This window comes from Anguilla rostrata, chromosome 4 (assembly GCF_018555375.3).
Source record: "Anguilla rostrata isolate EN2019 chromosome 4, ASM1855537v3, whole genome shotgun sequence".
Lineage (NCBI taxonomy): Eukaryota > Metazoa > Chordata > Actinopteri > Anguilliformes > Anguillidae > Anguilla > Anguilla rostrata.
This window is the reverse complement of record NC_057936.1, coordinates 17,266,607-17,284,219: the sequence shown is the minus strand read 5'-3', so window position 1 is coordinate 17,284,219 and position 17,613 is coordinate 17,266,607. Positions and strand designations below refer to the sequence as shown.

Genomic DNA, 17,613 nt, shown 5'->3' with positions numbered 1-17,613 from the left:
GTTGGGATTGCTTTATTAGCATAATAATAATGATTATAATTTATTATGGATGCTAAGCATAGCCTATGTGCCATTATGATAGGCTATGAGATTTGAACAGGACATGCAAGTACTGATAATGCATTTTGACCACAGTAATGCAAAACTGTGCTTATTTCTCATTTTTAAATAGATTCTGTCCATCTTTTAGACAGTAGGACACTCAGCGACAAAACTAGCCAAGGATAAATGAGGTATCAGTTCATCAATAGTCCATGCTAAATATGTGGTTTATACATTCATATTGCTAACTGTATTAAACATTTCAAACTGAAGAAAATTATGTGAATTTTAACTTTCATTATTGTTCTAAAATAAACTGAATTTCTCGTAAAGGTTCAAAATTCCTAAAAATGCCTAATTTTACATGGATTCTTACTGTATAAAATGCAGATGTCTGTATGTCTGTATTCTGAATTTACAGTATATTTGATAGCAGTTTACGTTTCAATTTTATTGGGGCCAAAGCACCACGTATGTGTAGAAACCTTGCAGGTTTTTTGGTATAAACAGTAATAAAACGTAATGGTACTGTATGTGGATGACTAGCAAAATGAAGTAAATCTGTGGTGGGCTATGGGAGTTGGCCACACACTCAGTGTTCCATAAATGGGACTAGTCATGTAATAATAACAATTGTCAGTGAAATGTTTAAACATTCCAAAAATACCATTTTCAACACAGCTGTTAAACTTGGTAGGCAAGTTTGAAAATGAATAATGTTGTGTCTTGGAGCAACCCAGCAGACTTGTTAGGTTGCGTGACCAGACCACATTATATTTTGTTTAAACCATTCCAACGAGTGATCACAAAGTATAAGACCAATTTAAACAGTTTTCACCTTTGCCCTGTTTAACTTGCAACATGTAACAAAATGGCTACTGTGAACCAATGAAATCCCAACCAATTTGAATCTGCAGATACATAATTGGTAATAAGGAAAGAAAAGGTGCCATGGCATTCCAATTGGACATTTATTTTATTTGTGCAAATAATACTGTTGCATGCTTGCATTTTTCTGGTACACTAATTCATATTTTGTTATGGTTGTAAATGTCAGCTGATATAATAATGTCAGTGGTACATCAGTTGATAAGATAAGATATTTATACTTTATTGAACCCTGTGGGGTAATCTGCCCTCAGCATTTAGGAGCAGTGGGCAGCCACAGTGCAGCGCCCAGGGCCCAACTCCAGTTCTGAGGCCAGTGCCATGATCAAGAGCAACGGACATGCATGTCTTACAGCGTGGCAGGAGCCCAGAGGAAGCCCACACGAACACGAGGAGAACATGCAAATTCCACACAGAGAGGATCCGCCCAGGACTCAAACCCAGAACCTCTATTATGCAGGATTTCTTTCCTTGCTTTGCTCCTGTGTTTACAATTAAAATGTCTCCTCCTCCATTTTTAACTCTGCCTATACCAAGTGTTGCTAGACTGGGCAGACTTCCACCCAACTGGGCTATTTTTCTGTTGTTATGCAGGGAAAAATGGCTTTGGGCAGTTCGTTACAATTTGGGATATTTTTGTTATGTTGGGCAGTTTTTTATCTTCCCCTTTCAGCTAATCATTCATATTCATTGATGCTGGTGCAGTTTGTTCTACCTCCACCTCTTCCTCCAATGTCATTGCACCTGAAGTCCGTCGATTAGTGGCTGCCACTGACATCAATAAAACTACTTAAATATTTTGGAAACACAAGAAGCACATTTGTCCTGTGCTTCTTGTGCTTCTTTTTAAAATCCGAAATGTGCCACATTGGATCATTTTGTCAGGCCGAGTTTCTGAGATACACTGCAGAGAAGCACTTGAATCCATGCACATTGTGTAAGATAATCTGTTCCCACACTATTGCTAAACTGGTAACTGTAAGTGGGTATAACTGTATTTATGATTGCATTTAGAATAGCTAATCTGACCATTGTCTTTCTATAGGGCTGCAACATATGCAAAACCTGAATTTACATAAGACCCGTCAGTGGAAGCTTTACAATTGTACCTAGTCCATTTTCATTTTTAAATATTTTATTAGCAGCTTCAAAGAAAACACAAAGATTCCAGATAAATAATAAAAGATTATGTAATAACTGAATCTGAATCATTTTTGAACAACATTAAAGGGCTAATGTGTGCTCTTAAAATAAGCAAGTGTACAACATTTATTTACTAATGGACCTTCCTATTAAATACGAGGAGAACAACATGCAGTAATGCTAACATTTGTTTGTTAGTAAACTGTCTAGAGAGTTGGAGGACAGAGTTAAATTGAATTCAACAGAAATAAGGATTATTGCATTCTTTGTGTTCACAGAGGTTTCAGAACTGACATTAATCTAATTCCAATACTGATGATATTTGATATTTCATTATAAGGACATTTTCGATCATAAGCATCATCAATGCAGATTGACCGGAGACAACTCTTGGCTTTTCAAGGAACAACATTGGAGACTTTTGGGTCTACAAACTGTTTCACACACTGTTAAGTAGTCTCACTGTGCAAAACACGTCAAAGGTTGTTACCACAAGGCTCCAAATTGCAGCGTATGGCGAGCGCATAATGCTGATCACTATTAGCAACTTCCCAGACTGAGTAATAACAGCCCACAAGCTGGGAGAGGTTTCTGAAAGTTCTAACTTGAAACAGTAAATTCTGCAGACTTTGGCTTGGATTCAGTCTATACAAACAGTCTGCATGACAATCTGTGCTTCTCTTTGAGTGACAAATGAACACTGAGTCTAGCCTGGACTTGAACATCCAAACAGCCTCTGCCTCCACTACATGACCTGGCAAGCCGTATCGCACATTGACAACTCTCAATACTTCCTTATATCAGTGTGTAATTTACCTTTAACTCAAATCCTCCTGTGCTCCCTTCTTCTCCTGACATTCTTTCCACAGAATTTTTTAAACCTGAAAAACTTTAGTTCACTTTTTTAATACCTCTTATGAATTAAAAAAATCCATCAAATCCCACCTCAGTCTCCTATTTCGGCTTGACAGTAGATTATGTGCCAAACCCTTCATGCCAGAAACCCATTTAGCTGCCCTCCTTTATACTTGTAGTGTGTTTCCCAGAGCTGTGCACAATGCCCTAAATGCAGCTGGACAAAGGCATTGCATCACATAAATGTAACCTTTGATTTACACTCAGTACATTTTGCTATATATCCTAGAAGCCTCATTTTTTACTGCTAGACCATAATGCCTGGATCCTGAGACTTTGCACTTTAAGTATTACTCCCAAGTCCTTTTTCAAATTGAACTTTCTCATTTTATTTAATCTACAAGATAAGCCTGTCTTATTTTTTTCATTGCACACATACAGAACATATTTGTATTTAATGTCATTTTGCCGTCTTATCACCTACTTCTGAATTATTGTATTACCTTCAAACAGTTTGCTAAACAGTTTTGTGTGCTGAATGGTGAATGGTTTCAGATCTTTAGACAAAATGCAATATTACACAAAAGGAACCTGAGTTAAACACAAAGCACATTTTAAAAATTATTATTTCATTTATTTAATGAAAAAAGTTATCAACCATAGACATGGCCTCCCCCTGAAAAGCCATGCTGCCTATCCAAAGAGACACTCAGAGTATTAAACTACACAAAAACAGTAAATTATCTCATATAAAAACTCGCCTTCACATTTCCTCTATCCTGACAGAACTTCCCATTTAAGAGAAGGGTAACTGAAATCATTATTATTGGCTTTCCATCATGTCAAGCATGTTTTATGTTTCCACAGAGCAAATAATATATGCTCCTACACAAAGATTATATTTCCTTTTACAAAATGAGCTATACTCCCACATCTTTTATTGGTTCTATCCTTCCTGCTGAGTTTAGGACATCTTTGTAATTCCAGCTTTACATAACCCCCATTAATTGTGACAGCCTTGAGTTCCAAATATGTGCTTATTCTTCTAGCATTGATATGGAAGATTTACTCACACAACTACCAACTTCACAAAAGTACATAAATATCTGCTCTTAAATGTCTTTATTTGGGATACTTTCAGATTCTGTATTACCAGACACAGCCTTCATAGCTTACATACAGCAGCCTCCCTACTCTTAATCCTAAAGACCCCTGTCCTACAAGTGGTTTGTAGCCACAAGTTAAATCTCCATGAAAAATGTAGTTTCTCTTTACTGACACATGGTATCGGCATAATTCCTGAGAAAACCACTGTAGAGTTTTTGCTCCTAAACTTCAATATGCTACTTCAATATCTTTTCTCTGGTAGAACATCAAGCCTACAATACCATTACCTATTCAACTAGCTCCAGCATGGACCATGACCACTGGATCTACCCCTGATCTGGCAAAGAGCTCGTCTGCAGGCTCTAAGGGGTTTCCTATCCAGGGACCAGGCAACACATCATCTACCCCACTAAGGAATGGATCCTCCACCATGACCACCCTTTTTCTAGATTATGTTGCCACCTGGGTGTTCTTTTGCTGTTTTTGAACCTGTTTAAATGAATAACAAGACAGTCACCAAGTTTATTGAGCATGGAAGAAGTCATCCAGTGACTTACAGCAAGGAACAAAATGTGCGATAACACCTAGAATCGTATTGTATTAAACTGATATTCACTTAAGAACAATACATCAAAAGCTAATTTGCAAACGAATACTTCCATAATTAAGAATTGGTAGACATTCAAATGGTTATGTCCTGAATCCATTGATTGATGAATCCCGTGATCTTGCATGAATAATTAAGTGTTCTATAGACACAGTCTTATTTGTATTTTTGTTTTTCCTGAGTTTTGAGAAAGCTTAGATAGGAGGTGTTCGGTGTGGGTGGGAGTTTCTGATTAATATGTATTTTTTGGCATATCAAAAAAGGGCAGCTAATGGGTGGCCTCAGAACATGTCCTTTATCTGGCCAGCTCTGAAAACCCTGATACAATATAATTAACTTCAATGATACATTTTCTTTGAATTCTGTGGCTTTTATCGGGAGATATTAATACCCTAGCCAGCTACAGCAATTAACCTTGACAGATTAGCCTCTTCTTTTACTTTTCAGAAGACAGTACTTTTGCGAGGCAGCTTTGGCTTTTCCACTTTGAAAGCTGTTAAAATATTTTTGTATGAGTACAATACCCTATTCGCTTGTGATTTCTGAAGTCAAGTATCTACCATGAGACAGAAGGCAGTAGTGGGTCTGGAAGCAACGGATAAGCATGACACACGCCTCTCCCACATCCCTTTCAGGATGGCTGGAAGAGGTTGCAAATGGCCTTGCCAGGCTTGTGAAAGGCATGGCAGGACTTGTGTCACTTACAAGGATCTCCACATTCAAGGTTACAAGAAACAGCAAGCTCATTTCAGGAAAATTATAAGAATAAAAGTGACATCATTTCCTAGTTCATCTTTATAAATTAAATGGTTGAAGGATTTCAACCATTCGGCACTGGTTGACCATATAAATATGTGAATCCATGAATGTAAATTTTACCAAATGGGAATAGCATGCAGACTGATTGAGGTCTTGGTCAGAAAAAATGCTGAGGCATTTGAGAGGGATGGATGTATAAATCCATTATCAAATCAGGAGGTGAAATACCAAGGGGGTCTATGTTTCAATGAACACACTCAATATTTCATGCTGTTTCCATTTGCTGCTAGGAATGCTCACACCCAATGTGGCATTGACATTACAAAAGCTTTTATCTCTCTCGGGGAAATCACATTCCATTCAGCAAGACGTGCGGAAAGAAGACCTGCAAGCATCCGTGCCATGAACGCTGACAGCACCTTCATCAACACAGAGGATTCCCAGGAGTGCTTTAATGAGTTCATGTAGGGTGGCCAGTCCACCCCATGCACATTCTTGCATGTCAGAGAAGGCTGACCAAAATGCCCAAAACATATGATTGCACATTGTCATATCTAAGTATGCGGGTAATATTTTGGACAAAATAAGGTCCTGTATGCATGTATGTATAATATCCGGAGCACATTATGCTCCCTCTCTGCTAGGAATGCACCGATATGAAAATTTATCGATACCAATTTCTGGTTATTTAAGGACAGCATTGGCTAATAGCAATACCGATAGTTTGGTGGTTCGGCTTCCGTAAGTTTTATGTTCAACTGTTTAAAATCTTGCCATTCTAAAAAAAATACCATTTTAATTACATAGCTTTAAAGGTAAACATTTATTTTCATGACGTCTTGACATTCATCCAACGTAAGATGCATTCCTCCAACTGAAAGTGTATTCCTGAAATATGTAAAATAAAGTCCATTCCTCCAACTGAAAGTACATTCCTGAAATATTAGTGTTCACGAGAACTTTTTTTCAGGCATGGTGGCATGCACCGAAAAACCCCTGCAGGATGGCATATTGGCGCGGCCCGCCTAAGACATTTCAATGCAGGAAAAACCCTGTGACATAGTGGTTCCATGAGAAAATATTAAATATCAGAGACTTACTTCCACTTCGAGAACCCGGGGAGAAGAATCGACGAAGATACAGAAAGCCAACATGTCTCTGGTCACCTCCACTCAATCATTACCCGCATATGCTTGCACACTCACTCAGCAGTAACAGAGAGGGACTGAGAGCAGTTGCACTCTCATGATGTCACTTTTCCCAGGCTACAACACAGAGGCTGACTCATGTTTCGAAACAGCGCTCTGCAGAGGCTGGAGTCTCACTGGACTCACTCACTGGAGGCTCACTGAAAACAAGGCATGTCCCCTAAAATTCTGGGTTCTGTGGATAGAGACTTAGATGAGAAATATTATTCAGTGATATAAAGTAGGCGACAACAAGGTGTAGTTGGCAATTCAATGGAATTTAAGCAAAGGTAACTGGTGTGTGAGTGTGGGATGATACTGTGAGTGAGAGGGACAGTTTTTGTATAACTTTGGATGGCAGATAATCTCCTCTCAGGAAATAAGCTATAAGCATTTTCTATGTAAAATGTCAAAGCTAAAACTTGTGCACTCCCAGTATCCATTGTACGAGAGGCTGATCAGGAAGTGATATGATTGTCTTCTAATCTCGCTCATTGAAAATCGCAGCATCCTGTCATCCATTTATATACTGTCAATGACCCAGGTGGGCGCTACACACTGGTGGTGGTTGAGGTGCATTCCCCCTCATCACCGTAAAGCACTTTGAACTATCTAATTTGGAAAAGAGCTATGTAATTTAATGTTTCATTCACTTATTCATCCATTAATTTCAAACTGATAATGGTAGGGTTATGAGATCCAAAACAGTTTGAGCATTGTGTGAACACAGGGTCATGCTGGCCACATAGAGATATGATCACAGCGTGACTGCCAAACCCACCCGTGTGAATACCAAAACAAATTCATACAATTTTTGTTGGTTAACAGTCAAACAGTAACCATCAAAAAATGATCAGAAACATCATCACTTTGTGGTTCGTGAGCTAGAAACTTGCATTCATGAATAACCTGTAAGATCTAAGACTATTTTTTCACTATAGAGCACTATAATTACTGTATTTAATAAAATGCTACATTACAAAACAACCATGGCCTTGTTCACTGATACTGTGGTATTAAAATGTGCCTGTAATTTAGGAAAACAATTTATTCACACAAAATTGCTAGTTGCATTTCTTTGAAAGCAGTTCATTTCTAGGTATATTCCACTTGTAAGAAACAAATTATTTTTACAGGCAATTTATACTGTATAATTAGCCAGTCCAGAAAATCCTAAATCAATTGAAATCAATTAAAAAAAACTAATTCTGAACTGAATATAATATTGTATTCTAAAACCAGAACATCAGCTTCATGCTGTTTTCTGGGGGCAAAAATTATTCACTCTAAGACCCATGAGAAAGATTTCAGTTTCATCCTAAAGGGTCTGACTTCTGAGGATCCCGAGCTGTTCATGAGCTTCTTCTGATATTCAGAACCATGGGTAGGTAACAGAGAAAAGCTTCTCAAATTCTGACCACTGGTAACATTATTAAACTTCAACACATAACAAAAGATATGTGTCTGCCCCATGTTCCCGCAAAGCATTAATCTACTGAGTCTAAATGCCATGAGGGATCATGATTTTTTTTTAAAACAGGAGGGACAGGAGGCACACTTGCAGTTGAGTGTAATAGCACTTCTATTTTGAGCCTACATCCAAGTACATCTTATTGATTCAGACATGAAATCTCCTTCCAGTGCCTGCATTTTCTTTAAGCCCAGAAAACTCAATCTTAAACCCAGCTGGGTACTGGATATTCAGAGCAATGAGATGAAAGCGGTGGTTCATTCCACAGGTTGGGCTAAATGTTTGTGGTAATACACCAATACTGAAGTGGATGGGTTGCACATATTCGCGCTCCGAGGCTACACAACACAGGGGTCTGTTAATCATAAGGAGGTGTAAAGAAGTCCAGATATGTACAGCACAGTAGACGCTATTGGAATATTCAATGGTGAAATGTACACAATTGATTTATATCCTTACTGATAGATTATAGGGAATGAGACATCAGAATTGTTTTTAAAGACTGTAACCATTTTACAGGACAATTAATATTCAAAGCACGTTCACTAATATTTGTCATTGTCGCATACTGAATAGTTCAATAAATAACAGCCAGCACACCAGCTTGTTGTACATTCCTTCCGTACATACACGCACACACACAGACACACATTCATTTACATTGATACAAATCATTTAAGATGATCAGATGGAATGAAAAATGAACTGACCATGTCATGCCTCTACGAATCCATACTCTGAGCTGGCCAGAGGAGGATGAGCTCCCCCTTTTGAGTTTGAATCCTCCTACAGTTTCTTTCTGTATGACAACCATAGAGCTTATCCTGGCCACAGTCACCTTTGGTTTGATTTGTTGTGGATAAGGCTGTTTAAGAAGGAGTAGCATACTGTGAAGTGTATTTGTGAGAAATTCTTTGTAAATACATTAAAGAAATAGATTTTTCGTTCTTTCTTGTTATAAGCTAGTGCAGGAGAAGGACATGCATGAATGATGCTTAAATAGCATGGTGTATATCGCCCTTGACCTCCACATCAAACTTTAATATATCCAACGTTTTTCAGGCACAGATGGCTTGGTGAATCATATTTTCAAAGCTACCAGAAAAATTACAGTACAAGCAGGTGAAAATTCAAAGTTTCCTTTGTATATTTAAATTACATTTTGCACATCATCCTATAAGATACCTGGGCATACACTTGAGCCATGAACTTCTTAGTTGATTTTCTTAACAGTATTCGTGAATCGTGTATAGTTATCCTTCCTTCTCGAAGTCATCTGCTATCATGAGCTCCTGATAATCGAAACTCAAGACGCAGAGCAAGTTGTTTCTGTAGTAGGAAATAAACTAGGGTAAATCGGACCACCTTTCGTCTGCGTTTCAGAGACAAAAAGCCACATACAGGAAGGCTATATAATATGAATATTCTATAGTTTACACTTTGCCTAAATTGCGCCTGGGAATTTATTTTCGCTCATCCATTTGCAGCTATAATCGGAAAAACATGACAAGAGAACTGGTTCTGCAATGTGTGGATATGACAGTTATGCTGTATAGTAAACATGTACTCACTTAGAGGCTTCGATTTACTCTGCAAACAATCTTTCAGTGTTTTAACCAAGAATACAAAATCATCCGGAAACCGTTGAAATACTAGAAATTACACATATCAATTTACTCATTTGTTCAACAGTAGCCTAATTGCAATTTTTATGGGGTAAAGTACGTAATATTAAAGTCAATAAATGTATTGACTTTAATGTAGTGTAACTTAGTCTGTTACAAAATTAACATCAGCCAATGCCATATTTTATGAATGTGAATAAGTGCCAGGTGTCTTCTTTTCTTCCAAATTGTATAGACCAGGACGTTGTTATTGTGATCATCTAGTAGGCTACACCGAATTAAGATGCACTACGTTCTGGATAAAATGCACGGAATACGACGCTTACCGTAGTCACAATACAGTTCAGAGTTAAAACGACGATGATACACTTTGAAACATCCATTTCGTTACGGAAGGATGAAGGAATCTTCGAAGTGATCGTAGCCTACTGAATCGCCCTGCCAAGTCTAAAATTCCCTCGTCGGCAAACACTTCACAAAAGTTGACTGCTGCCAGGACTGGCGCCTTTTCGTGAACTTCTACTTCAGCGAAGAGCGGTCCTCGCTCATTTCTAATACACTCACTAGCTGCATTTAGAAGTCGAGTGGGCTTGCCCCAAACGACAGGGCAGTAACCAATAGCCTGTATGCGGCGCTAACAGACAAGTCAGACAACAGAGAGGATAGAAATTCTGTCCACGCCCCACAAACCTGTCACCGACAGCCTGTCAACGAAATTTAATTCGTATAGAACTGAAACATGGGCTACTGTATTTGATTTAATGAGAAATGAATTACAAAAAAAATTATTCAGTTAAATGTAGGCTATAATTTGTAATGTAATTGATTTTAATGCGTTTAATGCTTTTATTTTTATTTTCGGGCGGGCTATATCAGCTTAGGCTGCTATATCTTTATTCATATTTCTCTGTGCAAAGGGAAAAGGCGAGACTGTGTGGCGACCACCGGTAACCCTATTTTTAAATACTACTGCTACAAAGAGACTGTCAACACTGACTTTCAGGTACAATGTTTAGGAATTTTATCATTTAGGACTATTTTTAAAAATTGGTGCAACTTTTGAAGTGAAAATTTTTCGGCTAAATATCTAATATAAATATTAGATTAAAAAATTAATGATGTATTCAGAATCGCATCTCAGAGATCCGAATGAAAACGGAAAGGATTCACTTTTGTGACAATTTAGAATTTACTTTTAAAAAATCACATCTATATGGTGTGTGTGTGTGTGTGTGTGTGTGTGTGTGTGTGTGTGTGTGTGTGTGTAAATAGCTTCTGCTATAAAAACACAAGCCACCATTTTCCCCTTCTGAAGATCATGAGCAATTGTTTATTACTGTCGGACTTGTTACTGTTCACCACAAAATGTAGATGTAAACATTACAAACAATTTTATGTAATAATGTGCTTAAACAAAAGTTGGGATCAAAAAAGTTGATAGAGGACATAGTGGAAAACATTGGGGACCTGTAAAATATGGACTGAGAATAGTTATGAAAAATAATTGCTATAAAAGGTCAAAATATTCAAGTTGTTCCAACTGCTCTACAGAGTTCTAAAAGCCTAATACTAAAAAAATGTTTCAGATTTATTTTTTTAATGAGGCAGTGAGCCCGATTACTGTTGCTCAGAGCAGCCATCACTGTCTTGAATCAGTGAACCGGGTGGCGTTGATATGGATAGGACCCGATACTCCTAGCACTGCTGGTTTGGTGTGTTAGTGCACATTTAAGACTTACTCAAATGACAATAATTGACTAAGACTTGCTAAAGATGCCCTGACTGGCAAATGGACCCCTCTACAAGTTTTGTGATAGCAGCTGTGCATAATCTAAAGGTGGACTCCAAAGAAAGATGTGGATGTTGAAGGCTGGGACTTTGGCTAGTTCTTCCATTGCAGTGCATTATTGTTGTTATTCATGACGAGATTACATTATATGAAGTATTTATTAGATGCTCTTATCCAGAGTGACTTACAACAATAAGATTACCACACATCTCACATTCTTTCTCAATTTAAATCATTGACCAAACACCAATTTTAAGGGTTTCCTGGAAATAAACAGGAAGGCCAAGGAGGTCTTAACAACATCTGGCTGTAGAGGGGCACATGCTTGGAAGGATAATTGAGATGGCTAAACAAGCTTGGACCTTAAAGTCCAGCAACCTTGTACCGATGCCCCCAGCAAAGGCAGGTTAATGCGCCACACACCAGGAGCTGAACTGCTAGCATTGTGGTCAGTAACTTAGCAGTCATTTCACCAAAGCATAGAGAAGCTGTTGTTAATTTATTAAACTAAATTAATTGAAGAGTGCGAAGCCATTTGGATTTTCATGGTTTTCTCATATGTCTTCAAGAGCCTAAATGATGATGTAGAGTGTGATCCTGTAAGCCACAGATCAGTTTGGGTACCCTTACAGCACAAGGATGCCAAAGAGCTGGTACAACAATTAAATATGATTTATACCCTCAAAGCATGCATGCATATCTGCATGTTAGCAGTGCCAAACGTACAAATCCATTAATTCCATACACTCAGAATGAAAGCATCGTTAAAGAGGGAAGAAGCACAAGATCAAACTGCCTTACCAGCATGCCAGATGTCTGGTGCTGAACCAGAGAGATATCTGCAGTTTGTTACCTCATTAGTCAGCTGTCTCATTTCACCATTTCACAATCATAAATGGCTACATGAAATGAGAAAAATGCAGTCTGGCATCAGACAAAAACAGCCTTCCAAGCTCGTGTAACTCATCCTATTTTCCCGAGACTTTATTCCTTTGCCTCAGCAGACAGGAGTACTTCAGAGCTCGGCCACTGCCCTGATTACTGCACGGCCTGGCAGGGATGTCAGTTACCAGCTGCTCACCCTAACATGTCCTGGACAACAAGGACACCCAGCTGAGTTTGGGGACAGCTTGTTCGACTTTGATGTGTCTTCACCTTGTGTGTTTTTATATCCAGTGACTTGCATGTGTAATTAAATTAATTTTCCCTTGTCTCAGATGAGCTAAGTGGCTGAACAATTCTGTTCTGATCAACTGAGCCAGAGGAGCTAGAGGCTCATTACTTCTCGAGTAGCTGATTGGACAGACTAGATGTACTCCTGAAAGAAGAGGCAAATTGCAGCTAAATGAAAAAATCTTTTCAGTGAGCTGGGCCAAAAAATCAACAACATTAAACTGCAAGCCATATGATGCAATAAAATGTTCTCCCTATTAAATCCAGGTCAGGGTGGGCTATGAGAAGAACATCCAAAAGGAAGTCACTCAGCATCAATTGAGCCAGTCAGACATCATTCTGTAGGCCTGTAGCATTTTAGAGAGCAATATGAGCTACCTGCATCTAAATAAGGAGGCAACATTATATAAAAAAATTTCAGTTAATTGTTGTTTTTTCAAATGAAAGATTTTATTGAATTATTGAAAAATGCATTTGCAATGGCAAGCTTGATGTATTGAGGAAAACCCAAAGAGTATTTTTAAGCACATGAAAATAGTAAACAGATGAACAAGGTTATCAAGCAACTGGGATACAATTTATCTGTCTTCAAGATTTCAAGAATGCACCAGTAATTGCTTTCAGAACGAGATCCATTTTTTAAGATGATAAATGTTTTCATGCAAAGCAGACTAAAAGGTCATTTTGGCCTGGGAACACAGGTTTCTCTGGGCCTTTTCTAAGAAGTAGAGAGCAATGAAGAAATTTGTATGTATTTTGGCACACTGTGTTCACAGGTCTACCTATACTGCATATGTAACTAATCTTTTTCTGTAAACAGTACTATAAAGACATGAGCAAGACCACATATATTTGGAGAATTTCTTTTTCCTAAGCTTAGTAGTTGGTTATGAGCATATGTGCAAATCCATGGTCTTAGAATTCATAACGTTTCTGAATATAGAGAGAGAACTAAATTTACTGCTCGCTGCTGTAATTTTTTTCAAAAGCCAGACAAAAACAAAATATCCCTCCCATTCAGCATTCTCTGTGGCAATGCAGCATGCACACACACACACACACACACACACACACACACGTATACACACACACACACACACACACACACAGGCACACATGCATACACACGCACACATTCACACACACATACACACACACACACACACACACACACACATCCTGGAATGCACTACTGAAAAGCTCATTGCAGATTCATGATATTTAGAAAACTAATTTCTTTTTTATTGACAAAAACACTGAGGTGATCTTATACATCTCACAAGTCTTTCGTTTTTGTGCAATTTCTTTCTTCATGTTTATTAAGAATATTAAGCACCCCTAGGGGATAGGTGTTATTTCTCCAGCCAACCAGTTCTAAACTCTGATGTATGTAACACTGTGATGCACACTTTCCTCAACATATTAAATATTGCACTAACCTTCTCTAAAAGATTGAATGCTCTATGCCTATACCCACAAATACAGAAATGTGTGTTTGAGGGTCTAGGCAAAAAATCAAGCAGAAAACTGGATTTCCATTTATATTAAGGATGGACTTTAATAATTTGGTAGTGTTTCTATCTTTGTCATATTTATATTATAATAATAGTTCAGCATGGAACTGTACCATATTTGTAGGAATTACTGGGGTTACATTTGGTGATGGGAATATGCACTCAGAAGGGGAGCCCAGTGGGGGGACCTAGTAGACTGCTGTAGTTTATACACTAATATGGGGAATGTAGTTTTTATGCTATGTATGGGCTTGTGTAGAGGACATGACAACACCTGTATGCAAAATATGATGTAATTACATTTTAAATGGGACAGCCTTATTTATGACTATTTAAGGTAATGCCTCTCTCACAAAAAAAAATAATAAATCTCTGGAATGTTTCACTGGAAATTCAGTAGGGATTTTTTTTTCATAGCATCCAACTTGCACTTGTGTGTGCTGTCCAAAATATTCCAGCCAGAGTTACATTTTTAAATCAATCTCCTCAAAGAAGTTAAATTTCTGTACACACATTTACTATTTAGAGCAGCCACACTCTGCATTCTAGAATATGGATACAGCATTCTCTACTCACTGAAAAAGAAGAAAAGAATGTCATGCAAGATTCTGGTTTATTTGATGTGGTATACCTCAACATCTTCAGCCTTGATCAACTATGGAACCTGTAGGCATCAGATATCAATTAATGCCACTTTTAATTCTCTTATATTTTATAAACTTTTTGCTGAATAATGCCAACAGCAAATGGAAGCCATTACATACAAGCTTAGTCTAAACCCCTAGCCTCCCTTTTAGCTTACCAAGCAGGGTTAGCATGTTAACATTTATTATTGGCAAAATAAATTATTGGTGTACTTCGTAACTATATTATATTGTTTCTACAGTTTCCACACGATTGAGCGTGCATTGTGCATGGTACTATAAAGCATGTTTTACCACTGACAGCAATTATGTGTAATCCGATCGGAGCACTGTACTGATTTTATGAAATGTAAAACACAATCATTTCCTCCAGTACTGTACACAGTTAGGCTCCATTACTACAGTCAGCTTTATTTTATCACCCAGGTGAAATACAGTACAGTAATGGATGAAATGATTGTGTTTTATTTTTCATAAATCAATTGGAGGTATTGTTTGGCTCCCATGTGTTTGAAATAGTGTGGTGCTGTAGTGTCATGTAGTCTTCAGATGCTACCTTTCTGTTCAGGTAATGAAAATCACACCTTGTACCAAAAAGGATTTTATTCTTAGCTACCTTGTGGAAAACCTTCTGAGATTGTCATTCCACTTGTTTTATTGGGGGGGAAACAAATTCCTCTAATCAAGCCAAAAATTGCAGTGTTGAACTTGCTACAAATCATTTTAGTAAGGCCTCAGCTTTAAGGGTTTGACATGTCCAGAGAGGCTAATCATTGTTTTCATGTGAATCATTTGAAAAGGTCATAGAATCAATAATAAAAGGTAGATGAATGCAATTTATCAGGAGTTCATTAACCTCGCCATTTTGCAATTCAGAAATAATAGGATGTGTCCCTCCCAATACTATATTTGATTACACATTATAGCGTACTCTGATAAACTATAGATGATCAGTAGTAGATGGTTCACCACCCAGCTGATCTAAGTGTGACACAATAATGGGACTGACTGTTGCAACTCCATTTACTGTGTTTAAATAAGTTATGTTTCCAGCAGTGTACTGTGGCATGTGTTGACAGAGAGAATGAAGGCCCATTTATCCACATGTGAAATGGATACTTGAGAAATGCTTGGAAATCATGCTGGGTTCTTGCAAGCTGAGAGAATGGCAGTCCATCTTTGTCTCTGTGAGGTAGGAGCTAATTCAATCTTTTCTCTGTGGGTTCATTTTTAATTATGTTGTCCCACACATCTCAGAAGCCATTGCATCAGGTGTGCAGAAGATGAACTGTTGGCCTGAATTGGTTCAAATGGCAATGCATTTGCAATTTGGTCATTATTTACAGAGATCAAGAAATACTGGGAGATTGCTGCTCTCTTTCAATTAGGCATCTTTCACATTTAATTCATAGGAACTTTGCAGATTTATAAAATCTGTTAAATCATTTGAATATATCCCATGAATATTTCAATACAGTAAGCATCTTGAATGAAGATGTAAATGTCATTCTCTTGATGATAAGGTTTATGTGGGGAATATCTTAAGGGAGAAGGTAGATAAATGATGGCATTCAGTGTGTGACTGTGTCATATTCAACCACAGCGATGGCTACTAGTCACTGTAAATGACCAATCCCTGAGTTTAACTCCAGGGCAGAGAAATTGCTCAAAGCACATGTCAAAAGAATTACACAGATTTGAGAGACATGCACCTACATTTATGCATATGTGCATCTGGGAACCGAACTGTGGAGCATGTCAGTCTGGACTGCACAGATCACCAATAAATCCAGCTCATACAAATTGAATAGAGCCAGCCTTCAATTCAGCAGTTTATAGACAATTGTGACTGTCTGTGTTAGATAGTAGATACTCCAAGCCTGGTATTATTAACCATAACGACTCAAAATAATTATGGGTTGCCACAAGGAAGATGAAAAATTGGAAAGTTAAAAGGCAGGGTGCCCAGTCTCTGGAGAAAAAGGAGCAGCTGGCTAATTCCAATCATTTTACAGGATGCATTTGCTGGGGAGTACCCTCCCAAATTAACAGAAGATATTGTCAATGTGCTTGTCAGATGAAGCTAAAAAGCAGTTGGAGGAGGGTACAGATAGCATTTTAACACAAGTCTGGCAGATGTATCCATTCAAAGATACCCATACTGAGGTTTTGAACATTGGAAGTATAGGATTGACACAATTGAGAATTTGCTGTGCCCAACGAATTCCCTGTCTCATCTTGTTTTCCTCCCGTGCCAAACTAAATGCCATGCTCCATGTTCATATTATTTCTGCCATGGATTCAATATGATTCATTAAATGTATGTTATTTTTGTAGCTACACAAAAGTGCCATCCTGCGATTTTTCTTTTGTTAAATCATTGATTATTTTATAGATTTCATTAATAAACACAAAGATAAAACGATTCCGGTAACGAGTAGCAGCAGGCCCAGAATTTTAAACACAACAAATATAGAGTATGTTTCAAATGACACAAATGTTATCTGTTAAATTTCTGCACCTCGGGTAGCCTACTGATACACAGTGTACACTGCACAGGAGTAGTCAACAGATGCAAGGAAACATGTGGTTAACTTCTGTATCTTTTATCTGGCTAGCTTTTAGCACTCCCCCATGTCGTGTCTAAATTTAACATGGCTGAAATCATTATGGAGCCTGCAGGCTCATACAAGCTTAATGTTGATTCACTTCTGAGATGCATTAACATTTTTATGGCCGTTTGCTGGAATACATCTGCAGTGGTTCATTTATGGAGGACTGTGCGAATAAAATATTACCAAGGGTATTT

General features: G+C 37.9%; 1 protein-coding gene across 4 annotated transcripts in view; it reads right to left on the bottom strand.

Moving 5' to 3' along the window:
• The window catches only part of vipr1b (vasoactive intestinal peptide receptor 1b), a 50,822-nt gene extending 40,530 nt beyond the window's left edge, over window positions 1-10,292 (bottom strand). Inside the window, exon 1 of one of the 4 annotated variants that reach the window (XM_064331019.1) lies at window positions 10,011-10,292. In XM_064331019.1, coding sequence (XP_064187089.1) covers window positions 10,011-10,067 — 57 coding nt within the window. In that variant the 5' untranslated portion in view covers window positions 10,068-10,292. The other 3 variants (XM_064331017.1, XM_064331020.1, XM_064331018.1) reach the window with 3 other exon arrangements.
• Between the last annotated feature and the right edge of the window lie 7,321 nt (window positions 10,293-17,613).